The sequence below is a fragment of the Stylophora pistillata genome, chromosome 12, assembly GCF_964205215.1.
Source record: "Stylophora pistillata chromosome 12, jaStyPist1.2, whole genome shotgun sequence".
NCBI lineage: Eukaryota > Metazoa > Cnidaria > Anthozoa > Scleractinia > Pocilloporidae > Stylophora > Stylophora pistillata.
This window is the reverse complement of record NC_142530.1, coordinates 11,343,482-11,362,048: the sequence shown is the minus strand read 5'-3', so window position 1 is coordinate 11,362,048 and position 18,567 is coordinate 11,343,482. Positions and strand designations below refer to the sequence as shown.

At 38.0% G+C, this 18,567-nt stretch overlaps 1 protein-coding gene across 1 annotated transcript; it reads left to right on the top strand.

Annotated features, from left to right (window-relative positions):
• The first annotated feature begins 2,887 nt into the window (after positions 1–2,887).
• On the top strand, positions 2,888–18,199 carry LOC111331065 (uncharacterized). Its single transcript, XM_022936095.2, has 7 exons — positions 2,888–3,047; positions 3,286–3,390; positions 6,574–6,860; positions 8,134–8,989; positions 9,229–9,360; positions 13,245–13,431; positions 16,747–18,199. Exons 1-7 carry the CDS (start codon positions 2,952–2,954, stop codon positions 16,923–16,925), a joined length of 1,842 nt encoding a protein of 613 aa, XP_022791830.2. The 5' UTR covers positions 2,888–2,951; the 3' UTR covers positions 16,926–18,199.
• The last annotated feature ends 368 nt before the right edge of the window (positions 18,200–18,567 follow it).

The window sequence follows — 18,567 nt, the reverse complement described above, 5'->3', positions numbered from 1 at the left end:
AGAGCCAGCCTCATTTCACTATTTAGCAATCTATAACTAGTATTAGTATAATTTCAGAGCTGAGCAAAGAGTTTCCCGCAATCTGATTGGTCGAGTGGTTCCTTATATGACGCTATATAAACCGCTCCGCGCGGTTTATATAAAATGTTCAACTAAAGTGTTAATAAATGTTACTAAAATGTTATGATTTTAGAGGTTTCTCTGTTGTTCAGCTCTGAAATTATACTAAAACCATTATTCGCCTCAAGTTCGGTGAATATTGTCGACTAATCCCCTCGACTTCGTCTCGGGGATTATTCGACGATATTCACCTCGCCTTCGGCGAATAACTGTTAAGTATCATTGCGAAAGATAAATTTATTTGATAAATAATCAGGTGTCTGTCCATTTAGAATTTTGAACCTCATAACGGCTTTGGCAAAAAGCCTCTGATTCCTTAGGTTTTTCCAATGAAGTCTACGGAACAGGTCTAGAGCACTAGAATCATAATGGGCGGACAACAATATACGAGCCGCACAGTTCTGCAGCTTCTGAAGTTTTTCGGCCAGACTTGTACTACAGCAATCGCATACTAAGCTGCAGTAGTCAAACTGGGGCTTTACCAAACCACTGAAGATGTTCAAAAGAGTGTAGAATGGTACAAAATCTTTAATGCGCTTAATTAAGCCCAAAGCTGAAGAAATTTTCTTACAAACAGTTTCAATATGGGTATTCCAGCTTAAGTTTTCATCGATAGATACACCGAGAGACTTTGTTGACGACACCCGCTCAATGGGAAAATTATTAATGGTAAGAGACGGATTGTCAGACAAGTAAACTCGCCTTTGCCTTGAAGTTATTATTAAGAATTCGGTCTTAGTCAGGTTCAATGTGAGTTTATTAGAAGACACAGATTTTAAATCTTTTTTAAGATAATCATCAATTTCGTTTAAATCTTTGCCAGCGTAAGTAATGCTGGTATCGTCAGCATACATTCGAGGATGAGAAAAATTAAGGCCCTGAGATAAATCGTTAATATAGAGTAAGAATAAAAGCGGGCCCAGAATCGTGCCCTGAGGCACACCGCAGTTGAGGAACTTTGGCGTCGATTTAGAACAATCGATTTGGCAGATCTGTGTTCGGTCAACTAAATATGAGCGAAACAAACGCAAAGTTAGTCCACGAATTCCGTACGAACGAAGCTTAGATAAAAGAATCTCATGATCGACTGTATCAAATGCCTTCGTTAAATCTAAGAAGACAACAGCATTGATCAATCCACGGTCTATATTAAGAGCCCAGCTATCGGTTGCCTCGAGTAGAGCCGTAACTGTCGAGTGTAATGAACGGAAACCTGACTGATGTTTGGAAAGAGGATTATACTTCGTAAGAAGGACATACAGTTGATCATAGATTATCCACTCAAAAACTTTTGCTACTACAGGGCTAGGAATTACTGAAATGGGGCGATAATTGGATGGATCATTGCGCTTGCCCGAATTTTTGTAGAGAGGGGAGACTCTAGCATTTTTCCAATCATTCGGAAATACACCTGTTTTAAATGATTGATTAAATATCAACGATACTGACTCACAGATTAAATCGGGGCATTCCTTCAGAAGTTTGGCGGGGACATTATCGGAGCCAGTTGCCTTAGTTCTGGAAAGTTTCGATAAAAGCGAATAAACATGTGCAGGGGTGGTTTCACAAAAGGAAAACAGTTTGCCAGTTTCGATTAGAAATTCGGAATAGCTAACGGCCGCCTCTGCAACATCCTTACTAAGATTTGTACCGATTTCCAAGACAAATGTATTAAAGATCTCCGCAGCTTCCAACTAGCTCTCCGCTTTTTGGCCACAATATTCAACTTCATTTATAACTGTTCTGTTTGATTTACGACAAGTTAGTTCATTAATAGTTTTCCACGTTTTCCGAGTGTCACTATTAGCAAACTGAGGTGTTCAAGTTTATCCCATGTCGAGAAAGGTAGATAAAGGGCAATATTTCCAGGGCGAAGTTAGCGGGTAATGACCATGTACAAGATCTTTATGGTTGGAGTCTCAGCTCGCATGAATTTATGAGAAGCTTTTGGTCTATAGGAGAAGGGGAATCCGCCACGAATTCTAAGATGCTTAGGAATGTACTTTCTTGAGAAAGAAACCTGCTCCCGATTTTAATTCGATAGACTGATCTCGATGAAGCAGTCCACGGGTTACCCTAGACCTTTTGTTTAGTAACCTTGGTTACAAAGAAGCTTTCCGTTAAGGTTAGCAAGATCCAATGGTGAATTTGGAGTTTTTGTCAAGTTTTCTGCATTATTTTTCTTTCTCCATTTTTTGTGTTTTTAATCGTTCCATGTCGACTTACTTGTATAGTTCTATGAAGTTTAGACGAACGCTATTTCTATAGCAACGATATTCAAAGCTCGGAATGCCCTCCTTTGCGAAGGGAGAACGACAGTTCCTATCGCGCACTTTTGACATAGGAAGGTCTTCTTCTTTCTATTGTCCCCTTGAATCCCTGGAGTCTCAAAACTAACATAAGGAATCAAATTACCAATTTCCCGATGGGCGAAATAAACTGGGCCAACCAGGTCGTATTGTAATTTCAAGTAATTCTTTCATCAAAAAATTTCGGCTTACAAAAAAGGATTTTTATTGGACTTCGAAGCTGTAATTTTCTATTCGCTGTTTTTGTTGTTGTTGTTTTATTAAAAAGTACCATGCTCAGGGAATGTAGTTTTGTGAAAAAAATCCAGCGGTTACCGTTAATTGATTTGCTTTTGATTCTTTGTATCTTCCTTGCTGTGATTTATTCTTTACCCCTACTTCCTACCCTCCCCACCCTCAAAGAACGGTGAACTAATCGGCTAAGGTTTTGATTGGCGGAATTAAATGACGTGCCTGTTTTCAACCAATCGATTTCCCGGCGAGAACGAGAAGATTTCTGGAGGTTTGTAATATGGAGAAATAATGGCGTTTTCCGCCCAGACAGACCATGGGCAAAATGAACGTAAAGATGCAGTTTTGTGCGAAATTGGGAAAGAAACATCGAAAGATAAGGGAAAGGTTGGTGCCAGCATTGTAGGTTTATATGACTGTCTCATTGATACGGCTGGGAACTGTTTTTTTTTTTATGCAAACTACGAGGGAGCCATTGTACCACTCTCGCTTAGAGCGTTAGCATACAGAAACTGGCTATTTTCTCTTTTTTTTAATATTTTCCTTCCTTCTTGCAGTTTTTAGAGTTGCACAATTTCTTAAGTATTAATTCTAGTTCTCACACCTTTTTCGGAATTGTTACCAGTTTGTCCCGAACCCCGCTGCCAAGCCGTTTGTACCTTCCAACTTGAATTCAACATTGGGTCACTCAAACAGGACATGGACAACTATCGAAGGACAACAATCAAGGGTAAATACTGGGTTTTTCTTTCATTTGATATTCGGAGTTGAATTGCGTTGTTTTTGAAAACACAACTGTTCCTAGTGACATGATTTGAGAAGCGAAGCGTCTTCTTTCGGGTCAGAGCGTAAGCTAAACCAATGCCGCTTGGCTCCGTTCGGGGTCGATGTTTGTAAAGAAACAAGTAACGGTGCATGAACAATCCAAGGTTCCTCAACTTTCACTAGTTGAAAAATGTTGAAAATTACAGTTTGTATGTGCCATTGCCTTCTTCAACATAGAAACTAACAGCTATATAAAAAAATAACGTAATTGGATTCTTACAATTTCGAAACACGGTAATATAAGCGTTTGCCTATGCTAGAATTAGCACGCTTTGATCAGCTCGATAGCTGCCTTCAAGTTTACTCACTCACCGGCATTGCCATTTCCTTATTTTAGTGCAATAATTATTGTTTTCACGTATGAAAAGGCGTTGTTACTTTTTGTGATAAAGTTATTTCTTTGAGAAAAATAGTGTCCGGGCCACTAGCTGTTGTGATCGTCCGTTCAGTGTGGATTTGCCCTGAGACGTATTCTTTCTCCAATTTGATTCACCTGGCGTAACGATTTCAAAAATGAGTTTTTCGTTTTTGTGGGTAGAATAATATACTCATCTTGGAGTTAGCTCCGACCGGATTTTAGCAATAATTTTACTTAGTATACGTTTCGTGTCATGGTCATTGCCATTCCAATTAGAGATTCGGCGAACCCGAACGCGAGAGATCCATTTGTAAATATCATCTACTTTCTTTGAACAATTTTCATTTTGGGTACTTCGTCTAAGTTTTAACTTTGTGGTATTCGCTAGTTTTTTTTTGTGTGGTATCTGGAGTTCAGCTGTTATACTTCGAAGTCCGGCAAGTTGCACAACTGGATCAAAAGGCTGTTGGATATTTCATTGAATATCTTCCTCTTTAGGGCCTTTTCCACTTGGAGAGAGATTTTTCAGGAGTAATTTTCCCCTCTTGGATTTGTCCACTCGGATTCATTTGAGTCAAATGGCAATTACTTTTTTGTAGACTTGTTTATCAACAACATGCTCTGTTGTATTAACAACTTTTATTAGATGGTTAGTGCTTGTGGTTGATATGAAGTGTGCCCTTATTGGCTAAGTGATAGGGCATTATTCTCCAGTCATGCCTGCAGGTCAGTTACAAACAAGAGGCCATATTGCAGCCTTTACTTGGGCTTCCTAAATGAGAATAGAGTGATGGCATTGTTGTTTCAATAGTGGAATTTGATTTAAAATTATTTTCGACAGAAACGCCTCGATTAGTTTTTTGATTTTCTGATAAAGATGTTTTAACTTGTTCTCTGGAATCTTGCTGGTTCCTTATCATGGCCTTGCAACACGTGGCATTCACAATCAACATGTTTGTAATTGTGATGACAACACGAGATCTGATTTCCCCTATATTTTATTTTTACTTAAGTATCATGGTCATGTACAGATGATTGTATAGCATCCTCAAATATATTGCATTTTTTTTATTGTTTTCAACATTGCTGGCACTGATGAAGCTTACATTCATAAACATCATGTGAAGGTGCATGATGTCTACGCCTAACCTGATCATGTAGTATCTTGCTGTTGTCAGCATGTAAACTGTTCTTGTCAAAGTTTTCTGGCAAAGTAAATGTACTTTTCATATCAGTTGTCATGGTTTGTACCCTTTTTCTACTCATGGATTGCTTGTTTGAGCTGGTAAGAACTTGTTTGAAATATTTTCAAAGAGATGGCAGAACAGCCCCTTTCTTAATGTGTGCTCATCATCAGTTTTTAGTTATAGTCTATCACCAACTCTGCAAACATTTGAAAATGACTTGAGCACATTGGCTATGACCCTATTTGCTATACTTGGGGACAAGTCAAACTTGCATTTACACTGTTGTAATCAGTGCCTACACAGTAACAATATAGGAAGATTGGTGCAGATGGCAGGGTATTTTAAAACTGTGGCCTTTCAAGAAGCCCAAGTTATCAAGCAAGTTAGACACAAAACAAATGATGATTCAAGAACTAACTTCTTGTGGAAATTCAATTATGCAGTGATAACAAGGGCCATTAAAAACCCCAAAAGAGAAGACTGTACCTGCAGCTGAAAGTTTAAGAAACAGGAAAGATTGAGTCTGAACAATGCAAAAAACCTTATTGTCCAATTTCTAGCCAAGAGGTTCCAAAGGTAAATCCTATTTCAAAGGAAAAAAATTAACACTTTCCTCCTATGTCACCCAACTTTACACAAGTGAACATACTCTTACATTTTTTTTGAGTCTATAATTGGGCCAGACACAAAATCATTTAAAGTTTGTGGTCACATAAATCACCAAATAAAAACATTGGCAGCAGATTTATCAAACATCTTCACCTTAATACCACAGGAAGGTTGTAATTTCTCTGATTCTACACCAAGCATCTACAATTTCCTGTGGCAGTTGAGGTTGCACCTCAGTGAACTCTTAACTATATGTAGGACACAAGCAGGTTTAAATCAAGTTAGGAGTGGCAGTGCTCTTTTGCATTGTGTTTTGGTGTGATCAGGGAATCATCAGTTATGAATAATTCATCAGAGAACCTAAGTTTACTTTCCTTCCTTCAGTTACCATCATGTGTAAGCCAGCGATACATGGCTGCAGCGGTGAAATGCAAATGTGAGACTAATCATTTGCACCATCCGCAGCAATGACACCTATCCTGCGGTGTATAGACAACTTTGGTGCCCATGCTCTGCATTAGAAAGAGGTGGAAAGGCAACACAAAAATAGAGGTCACAGGGAATGTCCTAGGCTTTCTCTTACTTAAAGAAACAGATTTCTTTTTGTTGGGAATTTAAAAGAAGACAAGGGCATCAGTAGGAACCACAGAAATAGGTCTTGTTGAGGGAATTTGAGTCACAAATTTCAACCTATTAATTAGTTGTGGCTTGACAAAATATTTGCTCCTTATGGTTGTGATGCATCTTGAAAATTAGGAGTGTTAAAAATCTTTAGATTAAAAATGCTAACGGAAACATATAAGTGTTTTCTTTGCTTGGAAAATATAAGTTGTCAGCTTGTGTTCCATCCATGGTAAAAAAAAAACATTTTATTTTATTTCTGAAGGGTTGCCTCCATAAGCTTGAGTAACCCAATTGTGTTTGCCTTCTTTAGGTTTTTAATCTTGGTGGAAACATCACCAATTTGAAAGCTGCAAGGCACAATGTGATTGTCACACAGCCATACATGAAAGGTCCACATGGTATAGATTATGCCAGTAGCAGTGGAATCCCTAAAGAAGAACCTAGGACACCTACAACCCCTCAATCTAACAATCACATAGCTTTTCACCTTGTTTCTAAAGTTCTGGAAGATGAAAGCATTTTTAATTTTACAAGCATTGAGGAACCAAATCCAGGTGTAGAGCCATTCTCACCTCTTTCTCTCATACATCCTGATAGGTATGGTAACTCTTAGAATCTTTTTTTTTTAAATTAGTATGATAGTATCTTAAACTGTAAAAATGTTGATAATAATAATAACAATTTTTATAGCGCATTTCCGTGCAGTGTTCTAATGCGCTTGACAATACTGTGCGGGAGACTTTTCCAGACTGCCAGCGGCAGTTTACAACAAATGAAGAAGAAATTATACAGATGCCCCCTCCCATGTGCATGACCTACATGGATCATAAGCGACTAAATACAGGGTTGTAGAGAAAGCTTCCAATAACTAATCATGAGCCTGTTTCTTCTCAATTCCTGTTTTATATGTACATTGTAAGTCCACTCCATAAACTTTTTTTGTTTGCGTTGAATGAAAGCGGGCAATCCTCCGCTTGCCTGCTTGGGCAGTTAATCAGAACACAAGATTCACTTTAACTTGCTACTGGGTGCTACCACCTTTTAACAAGGAAAGATACCATAAACGCTAGCAGATAAGCTGCACCCACAGATAAGCCACACCCTGAATTTAGCAGCTCGAATGTTGGAAAAAAAAGTTTTTTTGATAGAAATCAAAAGAAATCCAAAGTCAAGTCTTGAGAAGTCTTCTTCATCCACTGTTCGTCAAATGTAAACTCATCATTAACATTGCAACGGAAAATACTTCCAAGTGTCACCCACAATTTTAGCACTTTAATATAATGAGTTCCACCAACTTTGACATATGATTGGTCATTTTCTGGTATTTTTGGACAGGAATTTCTTCATTCAACACAGTTTTTCTATAGATTTTTGCATTACAACAAGAATGTGAGCAGAACATTCAAAGCTTAGTAACCAGGTATTGGATCTCATGCGAAAATGGATATTAACAACACCTTTTTCATATTTTCCGGCAGATAAGCCACACCCCCAATTTCTAGCAAAGATTTTGGGGGGAAAAAGTAATGGGTTATCTGCGGGCTTTTATGATATATTGCCATTAGCCTCTAGGGTGGTTAAATCTGTAACAGATTCCCTCGATTAGCAGCTTGATATACTGAAAATCAATGTGTTTGTAGTCCCTTATCTCAAAATCATATGATAGGTACAATGGGATAAAATGCATGTATTGATAATTGTTAATTGTTCACTTCAAGCTCCCACCCAATCATTTACTATTATGATTATTACTTATTTACAATGTGTTGTTGTTTTTGGTTGCTCACACAATGGGGATTTTTGTGGTGCGATCTAACATTGCTGTGTGTGTGAGTATCTAAGCTCAAGTTGTGTTCGTTTGTTGTTTCAGTTTTGATGTCACATCTCATTCATGGCCCCTTTCAGCTGCACCCAATGGTCCCATTCCAGTTCCTGCACCAACACCCAATCACAGCAATGTAGCAGCTAGAAACTTTGGTTCTTTTCCAGGTCAAACTATTTGGTCATCAGAAGTGATTGCTCATAGCACCCCACCTTTGTCACCAGTTGATTTGTCCCCACCTTCAAGTTTGACTAATTCGTCACTGGGAACTACCCCTCCATTTCCCTCAACACCAATAATTCCAGCAAGTTCTCTGACCAATTCATCTGGAAGTACATCACCGATTGTGAATGGTTATAATGATGAACTCTCTCCCTTCCCATCCCCAACTGGACAGCAGTTTTGTTCACAGGATACCTTGCCTACTGTGTTCATGCCAATTAAAGATGTGTCTACAGGAGGCAAGGGATGGAACTCTTCAGAATCTGGCTACTATTCAAGTAATGGCTCCAGTCGTCGTTCTCAACCCTCTCCAGGTTCAGCCCCTGGACTTGCACAGTTCATTTCTTCTCCTAAGCCACGCCCACAGTCTCTGAATCTAACCAATGGCCACCATTATTGTAGTTCACCCAGTATGTCCCCTTCCTCACCACCAGGACCAGTTCATAGCCACTCAGCTCCAAAGCATTTCAGTTCAAGTTATGATATGAATGGAGGGTCATGGCTCAAACAGACATCGGGCAGAGAGCATATTCCTCCAAGCTCTTTGTCAAGGGATGCAAATGGACACTCTGGAGGTCATGTCATTTTGCATCGTACCAAGAGTCCACTGACAAGTGAACTGCACTATAGACTTGAAGAATGTTATGAACAATTACGGTGTCTAGAGAAGGAACGAAAGAAGGTACTTAACAGCCTTAGCTTTCACTTAGTGGTTCTCCTTTTGGGTATTTATTGGACACTTTTTAATGTAGTATTACCATTTATTTTTGTAAATGTTTGGACGTGTTTATCAATCTGTCTCTGTCAGTCCTTTACTCATCTTTAATTTAGATTATAGCTAAAAGGCATAGCAAAGAACTGTGCCTGTGAGATTAATTAGTTTGCTTTCGTTGTAACTGAATTTTCTTTTTGTTTGAGTAGACTGAGGCTGAAATCTCACATCTTTGGTCGGGACGAAGACTTTCTTCTGGAAATGCAACAAACCTGAGACTTCCCCCCAATCCATCTAGAGTAGACAAGCTAATTATGGAGCATTTGCGAGAACATGCAAAGGTATTTATATGCATTTAGCAATCATTAGTTAAAGGCAAAGCAACTACTTGGGAACTGATTTTCCTTAGACCATTGTTCAGATTTACCAGTGCCCAAAAGAGGAGCGGTGAAGATTTTCCTCTATTCCTTTGCCATTGATCAAGGAACTTCCACCCTACTAGAGGGTGAGTACCAGGGTGGGTGATATGAAAACTCCCTCTGATGTGAACTTTTCTTTTTGTATTCAAAATTGTTTAAACCTTTTTTTGAAAGACATCAACAATTAAAAACTATATTAATTGGGTGGAAGAAATCTCAAAATTTGGAAAGCTTTCTTTTTACTTCGAAAATGAAGTTTCAGACCACAGTGATCAGACTATATGATCATTTAGTACCAAAGTGTACTCTGGATATGTTAATTTAAAGTTTGTAGACAGCCAAACTGGGAAATGGAAAGATGGCACCTGCCCTTCATTGTTATACCAATGAACAAGAAGGTATACCGTAATTTCCGGCAGTTTACCTGCATGGCTGATTACCCACACTGGCCGAGTATTGCATACAGCGAAAAAAAAAGTCAACAGATTACCCGCACTGGTGGATAACCTGCACCTTAAGGTGGCTCGTACCGGTTTTCATCTTTTTGATGGTTTGTAACTTTGAAAGAATACAACAGAAAGACTGACCAAGGCCAGTTGAACACTTTTACGGGGTTGAATTACATAATCATTGGTTATCCAGAAATAAGTGTCATTTCGTCACTAGCAGTTTCCATGGCAACACTTTCATAGGCTTATTCAGACACATTTTTTAGCTTGTGGCTTAAATAATTCCAAAACTAACCTGGTGCCTGGTGACCCCCTGATTTTTTTCAGTGATTGCTTTTGGCACTTGAAAAGGAAAATGCACAAAGATTTTTAAAAAATTTTACGGAGCGGAATTTCAGAAAATCTACAAAAAGGGAAATTTTCACACCGCAGATTTCCTTCTGTAGAATTTTCTAATTTTTTTTTCTGATGATTCCTTTCGATGTTATTATTATATTGGAACAATAAAAAGAAGGGGTCACCGGACTTGTTTTCATGCAATAGCTTTCGTGAGTTTAGCAGTTTCCATGTGCGTTCTCGCGCATTTAAAAATCTGGATTCTATAAGATCGACATTTGCTCATGATCTGTTTTAGCTACCGCTGACAATTACGTGTGCTCGTGCGAGCACCTATGATCTGATGTTTACAGACGTTTACTGCTAAGAAAATCATTAAACAGCTGTCAAAGACAGCCTCCCGAGCTCATCTTAAAAATCCTACACATGACTTCTGGCTATATCATGTTATTTTCCTTGAAGTTTCAAAAGTCTTCTTTCACTTCAGGTAGATTATCCTTCACTTGAGGTCTTCTTTTTTCGCCGTCGCAAGATTTCATATCGGTTGAATATTTCTTTTAAATGTGAAGTGAAGCAACCTTTACTTCTCTGAAAATCGTCTTTGTCATCTTAGTTTCTATCTCCTGCATTCATAGTGACCACTCAACACATCAAATACAAGCTCTTAGGTAAACTTCTCACGGAAGTAGATAAAATTCCATGCGCCGCCATCTTTGTTTTGAATTTTCATCTTTTGATCTTGCGCTTCTTTTGCACGTTTCTCTCGCGCGGGTCACACAAGAGTGACCTGTTCCTGAGGACACTGGTACGAGCGAGGACACTGGTACGAGCCACCTTAAAAGCAAAGAAAATTTGTACACAAAGGCTCTAGACTTCACAATGTTTCAAACTTGACAGAATGCGAATTCATGGCCACATTTTGTTCGAGCAATCGTTCGATCAGCGCCATGTTAATTTGTTGATTTCTCCAAAAAAAAATCGGTATCTCCGGTTCTCCTGGGCCTAACAAGTCCCTTAAAACGGGAAAATTCTCTTCAGCTCAAGCTCGTGTTAACTGGAAATTTGGTACTGATGCGCCGGATATCCTTGGATTATTTTTGTCACAATCAAGGTTTTGTTTACACACGTGCCGATAAGAATTTGTTCGTCGCGCAACTAATTATGCGTGAAATAAACTCGAGTCGGCATGTTTTCGTGTCACTTTGTGGCAGTGTTAATACAATAAAATTCATTTGAGAAGTGGAAATGCAGGGAGGTGAGAACTTTTTTCAATTCAACGGCTAGTATATTCGGCTAGTATATTTCAAAATTGTTACATAACCTGCACCTCCCTGTTACCCGCAGTGGTGCGTGTTAAGGGCAAAATCAACAGATTACCTGCGGGTAAACGGCCGGAAATTATGGTACCAACAGGAAGCTAATTCAAAAAGAAATATGACCAGTTATTCAGGTGAAATTTAAACAGAGTTGTGTAAGTCTCCATTTAAACTGTGGAAACACTGATCATCCATAAGGATGAGGATGCTCTGCGGTAGGTTTAGATGCTGTTTATGGAGCACTTTCATTGCCATTCACTTTAAAATGTATAATTTATTGTGTTACAGACTGTTAAGGCAGCGCACTAATAGACGTCATCTGTAATCTTGAAAAATTCAGCCACTTAAAGATAGAATTAACCCTTTAAAGTAATGTAGAAGATTTTGTAATTCACTTTCACTTCAGAAAGGACTCAGTTGCAGACCTCATTAAAACTTTAGAGCACAATCTCAAGTATAAGGCAAGGAGAGGTCTTCCACTTGGCACTGACAGCCATGCAGCAATCCTTAATTGCTCTGAAATTTTATATGACTGGGTCTTTCAAGCGAGTTATTCACAATTTATTTTTCATGCCCGTGTATTCTACATGTAACATCATTCACAGGATGTCAAGGCCATTTTTTAGAAGAAAAGGATGAATTAAGTAGCGCCAAACAAAGGTCTCGTGATGTTACTTAGTTTCCAGGTGTGATTGGGGGCATCTGTTGCAACCATGTTAGGATTGTATGTCCAAACAAGTACAGTGCCATGGCATTTATCAACTGAAAACAGTTTTGCTCCATCAATGTTCAACCCTTTTATGATGGTAATGCAGTCATAATTACCAATATTGCATGCTAGCCTGATGAGACCAACGATTTGCACATTTTTGAGAACAGTAAGATCACGAGAAACCACTATTGATGGCATTCCAGTGAGTGTTTAGTGTGTCGTTTCTGGCATGATAATTGTCAGGGCATTTTGGCATCAACCTTTCCTTGCTCTGTTTCTTTCTGTGAATCTCCTTTAACATGTGACAAGCTTACTGTTACTCCTGTTGAGAACATGTTTACCTTGACAATGTGCTATTGGGTTTCAGGACCATATTTTGTAATGACCTACTGAATTTTGCAAAGATATTTACGGTACCAATTAAGGCAAAAAAAGAAAACTTGCCTCATCTGTTCACAAGTTTACTTTTCCAGTTGGAGGTTGTGTACATTCTCAATTAAAAGCTTCATTTCCAATGGCCACTTTGCCTCATTTTGTTGCTAATTTCCTTCTAACAGCAGTCTTTTAAGTGCTGATTTATCTACAAATGTGAACATTTTAGTGAGAGAAGAAAGTATTTTGTCTATAGGATGTCTGCAACACACACCTAAGCATCCATTTTGAATGGTTGTTGACCCATTTCAAACCATGTGGCTGCATTAGCTAGAAAGGTCTATTGCACAATACAGCACCCAAAAGTATGATCATATTAACTGTGGCTTACCAGGCGTAAGGAGACCATCTACATCATCATACAAATTAATTGACTGATCTCCTCTTTAGTTGTTCTCTGAGCAAATCCATCTTTTTTCCATACATCCTTTTGTACTCATGTATATCTATTTGGGGTATTTAGCATGATTGGTGGCTGTTAGTGAAAAATTGTCTGATGCCTTTTAATATTTTTCATGAAAGGGAGTGTGACCTGTGAATTCTCATTTAATTACTATGTAGATTGAAGCCCTAGTTGGACGAATTGAACGCATTCGTCATTCTCCTCTCCATGTCAGCATTAGTGAGGGAGTTGATCTGTGGCAAAGTGGAATTCGAGAATTGCAGAATCGTAGGAGGGAGGAACTAAATAGCAGCAATTGCTCAAGAAGCAGGCTGAATGGTTCTGTACGGAATCAAGATAGTACAGGTATTGTCATGTAAATACATTTTGATATACCACTATGTTCTACTTTTCTTAATCTCAACTGGTCAATGTCAAGGAAATTCATGGGTGACAGTGGTTTTATCCTAAACACCTTTGCACAAGCTACCATGCCAGACAGAACAGCATCACATTTTTTCACAGCTGATATGTGCATATGCAACAGAGTAGACATACAGGACATTCCTTAAAATAAATGTTTCAAACACAGAGCAGGGTTCCTGCACTCATTGAAAGTCCTTGAATTTAACTTTTTGTTTTCAAGGATTTAAAAACCCTTGAATTCAGACTTGGGTCCTTGAAAATTTCAGAGAAGTCATTGAAAACAAGCACAGATGAATCAAAGTCAACGTTTTTCTTTTTAGTTTTCGGTGTTAAAAGTGTAAGTTTTTAGCACAAATTGCAAAAACGAGTTTTCCTTTCAAATACTGTGTCCAATTATTATGTTTGACACGGGATTTTTATATTTTGTACCTGATCGGTGCATTGAAAATAAGCTTGGTTACCTAGCACACGATCACTCTGATGTGCCTGCTAGAAGTCACACTTGTTGGACTTTTCAGCTGGTCCTGCACGCATGCTCATATTATTGAAATTTAACAATAAAGAGCAATCAATCAATCAATCTTTATTTATACACGATAAGTATTTAAAGCAACACTTCGCTTGTGGGGTCATGTCTAAATAATTAAGTAAGATAACTAATGAATTAGAGAATAAATAGGATATACCCAGCTAAAATCATATCACTACTTACTACTTACAAGTCTAGAACGATGAAAGCTTAAAATTCTAAAAAACAAGGTGGTACTCTAATATCGTCTAATTATTAACACTAATTATACTTAAAATCTGCCTCCCTTCTGGTTAATGTTTGAGGGGAGATACAGTCGAATTCAAGGTGTAGCAAAGCCTTAGATCGTCTTGCCATAATCGCATATTTCTTAACATTGTCTATATCGTCATTAAGTTGGGGAACCAACGTGTTCCAAACTATTGCTCCTCTATGAGCTACAGAGTTCCTCATGTAGTAGGTGTTAAAACGAGGGACATCAATTTTCAGTTTCTTCCTAAGTTGATATCGCTTGATGTTATCATTGTTCTTAATAATAGGCTAAAGGGGATCAATTAGCCTTTTACATAACATCAGCATTAGACATCTCCCAAGGTAGCTCAAAGATAATTCTTGCAGCTCTCCAATGCAGTGCTTCTAATGCCTTAAAACCTTCCTTATTTCTGAGACCTCCCCATACCGATATTCCATAATTCTACGATTGATGGCATAATAACTCTAAAATACAAGTCTAATAACATATTCTTTGGAAGAAATTTGCTACGTTTTAACAAGTTTAACTTATCAACAAAGCCTTTTTTAACAACACTGACATGTTTAGACCAATTTAGTTGATCATCTATCAATATGCCTAATAGACAAGAGTGTATAACCCATTTGATGGTGTGCTGGGCCAATGTTAACTCTTTCAATGGGCCAGTGAATCTTCCACGATGGAGGATCATTGCTTCTCATTTCTTTGGGTGAGGCACAAGGGAGTTTGTTTTGCACCAGTACAGAAGCTCTTCTAAAGCTTTGTTAAGTTCAGAAATTACTGTGTGGATAGAATCGCCAATGCAATATAGGGTGGTATCATCAGCATACATGTAGGTTGTCGCAGTAGTTATAGCTTCAGGTAAATCACTTGTGTAAAGAGAAAATAAAGTCGGGCCTAGAACGGAACCCTGTGGTATTCCAGCTTTAACAGTGTTAAGATCTGATGCTTACCACTTAGGACAGTATATTGTTTTCTATTGTCAAGGTAAATGTGCAGCCAGTCGAGTAGCACCCCATTAATTCCAAAATCACTTTCTAATTTACGTAATAGCACATTATGGGAGACACAGTTGAACGCTTTCTGGAAATCTACCAGCACCATACCGACAACTTTATTTGAATCAATGGCACTCCTCCAAATTTCTGTCATATATACTAACAACAGTTCTGTAGAATATCCTCTCCTGTAAGCAATGTCTTTTATTTCTATTAGCTCCTGTTAAATGCCAAAAGTCCTTGAATTTGAGAGCTAAGGTCCTTGAAAATGACCTAAAAAGTCCCTGAAAGTCCTCAAATTGGGTCCTGTAAAAGTGCAAGAACCCTGTCAGAGGCTCTACAAGATAGAAACTGTTAGCTAGGAACACATACTGTTGAAATATTGCAGGAAATCTGGTAAATTCTTTATCAAGCGAAAGTTGCTTTGTAAAATAAAAATTGTCACTTATAAAATAAAACAAAAACAAGCTTGGGTGTCTCGGATGCCAAGAACATAAAACAATTTTTGGAGAAAATATACTCTTAGAGGACAATCAGCTGGAAACATTGGGCTTTGAAAAATAGTATTTATGAATTGACTCTCAGAACAGGTTACTTGAAAAGGTTCTTTAAAAAAATGCAATCTTGACAACTTTGCTGTGTTCAGGTGGTGACAATGTAAAGGGTTGTGCAACTACAGGACCAATACTAGCCAATAGCCTTTAACCTTGAACAAATAGAATTGATAATAGTGGTATTACCTTCCATTTGTTACCTTCCAGCTGTATGGAACTAGCCATAAAATCATTGTACAACTATTCATATCAGCTGTTGATGGATGGAAGATCAGCATGAACTGTTATTGTCTTTCTGCTATCCACAGTGTCTTGTACTTAAAAATAATAATAGTAATAATTTAATATTTTTATTGCACAAATTAACATGTGGATATGATCAAATGCGCATCACAACACTTTTCAGGGGACTTTGGCCAGACTGCATCAGCAGTTTACAAACAATCGAAGGAAACCTAATTGAAGATGCCCCCTCCCCCCAATTCCCAGTAAACAGGCCAGACCACATCACAGTAATCTCATGAGTGGGTTCTTTAACGTCCCCTGCCTAACCAAATTAACTAATTAATAGATGCAGGAGACGGGACCTACGGTTTATTTGTCCTTATCGGAGAAGACTGGAATGTCTATCCATTTCTTAATATTGTAGAAAGGTAGTGCATTCTCCTCAGTTATTTTAAGATCTTGAACCATCAACCTCGACCTCCCTCACAACAGTCCAGTGCTCTAACCAATTGAGCTAACCGTGAGGCGGTTACCCACTCACTTGGGGTCTCCAAGATAAGCTATATATAAGGTTGTCTGTAAGGTGGCTTTTTTAGACCAGATTCTCTACTGCAAGTGTTGACCCACATCATAAATATGTGATGAAAACCATCCTTTTTTTGTTATTTATTTGTTTGTTTTTTTATTACTTCACAGAACTCTTGGCCTTAATATCAGCTGTGAAGACACTGGCACAAAACACACGTGCAACCCGTACAATCATTTGGTGTGCTAATCAGCTTGTGATTGGCAATACTGCAGTTAATGAAAACATTTTAAATGATGCAGACAACACAGTTGCAATATCAGAGGAAGTCACTGTGGATGTGTCTTGACAGATTGCTCAATGACACATTTAGGTGGTTTCATCTTCCAGCTATACTTGAAGCACATCACATATTTGGAAATGGATTCCAATGGCATTAATTGGTTCAGTGCTACTGAGTGTCATCAACCTTAAAACATTGTGGAGAAAATATGGCAGATCTATCCTGGACAAAAGACCCCTAACCTTTGTCTTGACAAATGAAACAAGTCTGCAATGATGCTTATAAATTGGATTGAAGTGCTTTCTAGCAACAGTACTCTGGTAATAGAGAAATTCTGCTTGGCATTGAAGCTTCAAGTTTCTTCCTTTGGGTTTTCCAAGCAACATGTACTTAGTTGTGAGAATGACTGATACAGGAGTTAGAGGAAAGGTCTTTTTGATTTGGTGCAGCAGTTGAACCTTGCAGTCAAAGTGCTACTAAACTAATTTGAGTTAGTGTTTTTTTCCGCATTCAAGGTTCAAGAAAAAGTGCTGATGCTAGCAAGATAAGGTCATCAATTACGTCTATCAAGTATTTTGAGAAATTGGCAAAGAACATTTAGGGTGATGGAATGGGTGAACATGGAATACAATTATAAATGTAATTTTCCGCACTTAGCTTTAGTGTGTCAGTGTTGCTAGGCAACAGACATTTTATAGCAGAAGATTGTACTTATTCAGGCAACGGATATTTTTCTTCTTTCGTGCAGTGCATTCATTCACAAGAATGTTCCAAACAAGAAATCTCACTTGTGCATTGGGTTGGGGAAGGTGATAAGGAGTCTTGGCAGGCCAAGTGTTTCTTACTGGTGAATGAATTAAAAGATACATGGAAGACAGTATATTTTGAATAATTTGTGCAACTTTGTGTTACTTTAAGCAAAGTTCACTCATTTGTGTCTTGATAAGACAAATCAAATACTACCTTCCCAACCTGGTAATTTTACTCATGTCATTCATTACCAGTGACACAAATCAGAATAATAGCTTCTGATAATTTTCTGCACAGTTAATTTCTGGTGATCAATAATACTTCATCTCACTGAAGATAGGCAAATAAGCTTAGCTTAATGTATCACTTTATCCATAACAAGTGTTTGTCAATTTGCAGACCAGTTCTTGAAGCACTTTGTGACAGTAGATCACAGTCTGCAGTAAGAATGTGTGTAACCATCTTCATGACAAGAGGCAGTGCTTGTATGGACAAAGTTCTAAGCCAGTTCTTATTCCTTTATTGCTGAATACATCCAGACATCTTCCAATGGAAATGTTCCAAAAATAAAAGTGCTTTATTTCATTGAATTGTTTGTTGTTGTTCAAGTCTTGATGCTCTTTGTTTATTTGATAGAAGTCTAAATCTTTAACTTGAAGTTTGTCATCTTCTAGCCTTTTTAAAGGCAAGTTTACACACTTTTGGCAATTTTCATAACTTGGCCTCCAAATTAAATGATATCAAATGAACTTCATCTGGGAAAACTTCAGAAAAACTTAACCGGACTTGTCCATGTTTCTTTCAGTTACTAATAATACACAGCAGTCATCCATGTCTGGTTTGTGGCATTTACTATATAAGTAACCTTGTTTCTTAGTCAGGATAACATACCATACTCGAATGAAAAGTGATGTAGGTAAAAATTAAATACTTCCTGTCATAGAAAGTGGTATGTTAC

Bases quoted from the DNA above. Each gene is read 5' to 3' on its own strand.
- LOC111331065 (XM_022936095.2), top strand. From the start codon at position 2,952: ATGGCGTTTTCCGCCCAGACAGACCATGGGCAAAATGAACGTAAAGAT. The intron at 3,391-6,573 runs GTAAATACTGGG...TGCCTTCTTTAG, and splicing joins TCGAAGGACAACAATCAAGG to GTTTTTAATCTTGGTGGAAA. The intron at 6,861-8,133 runs GTATGGTAACTC...TTGTTGTTTCAG, and splicing joins TCTCTCATACATCCTGATAG to TTTTGATGTCACATCTCATT.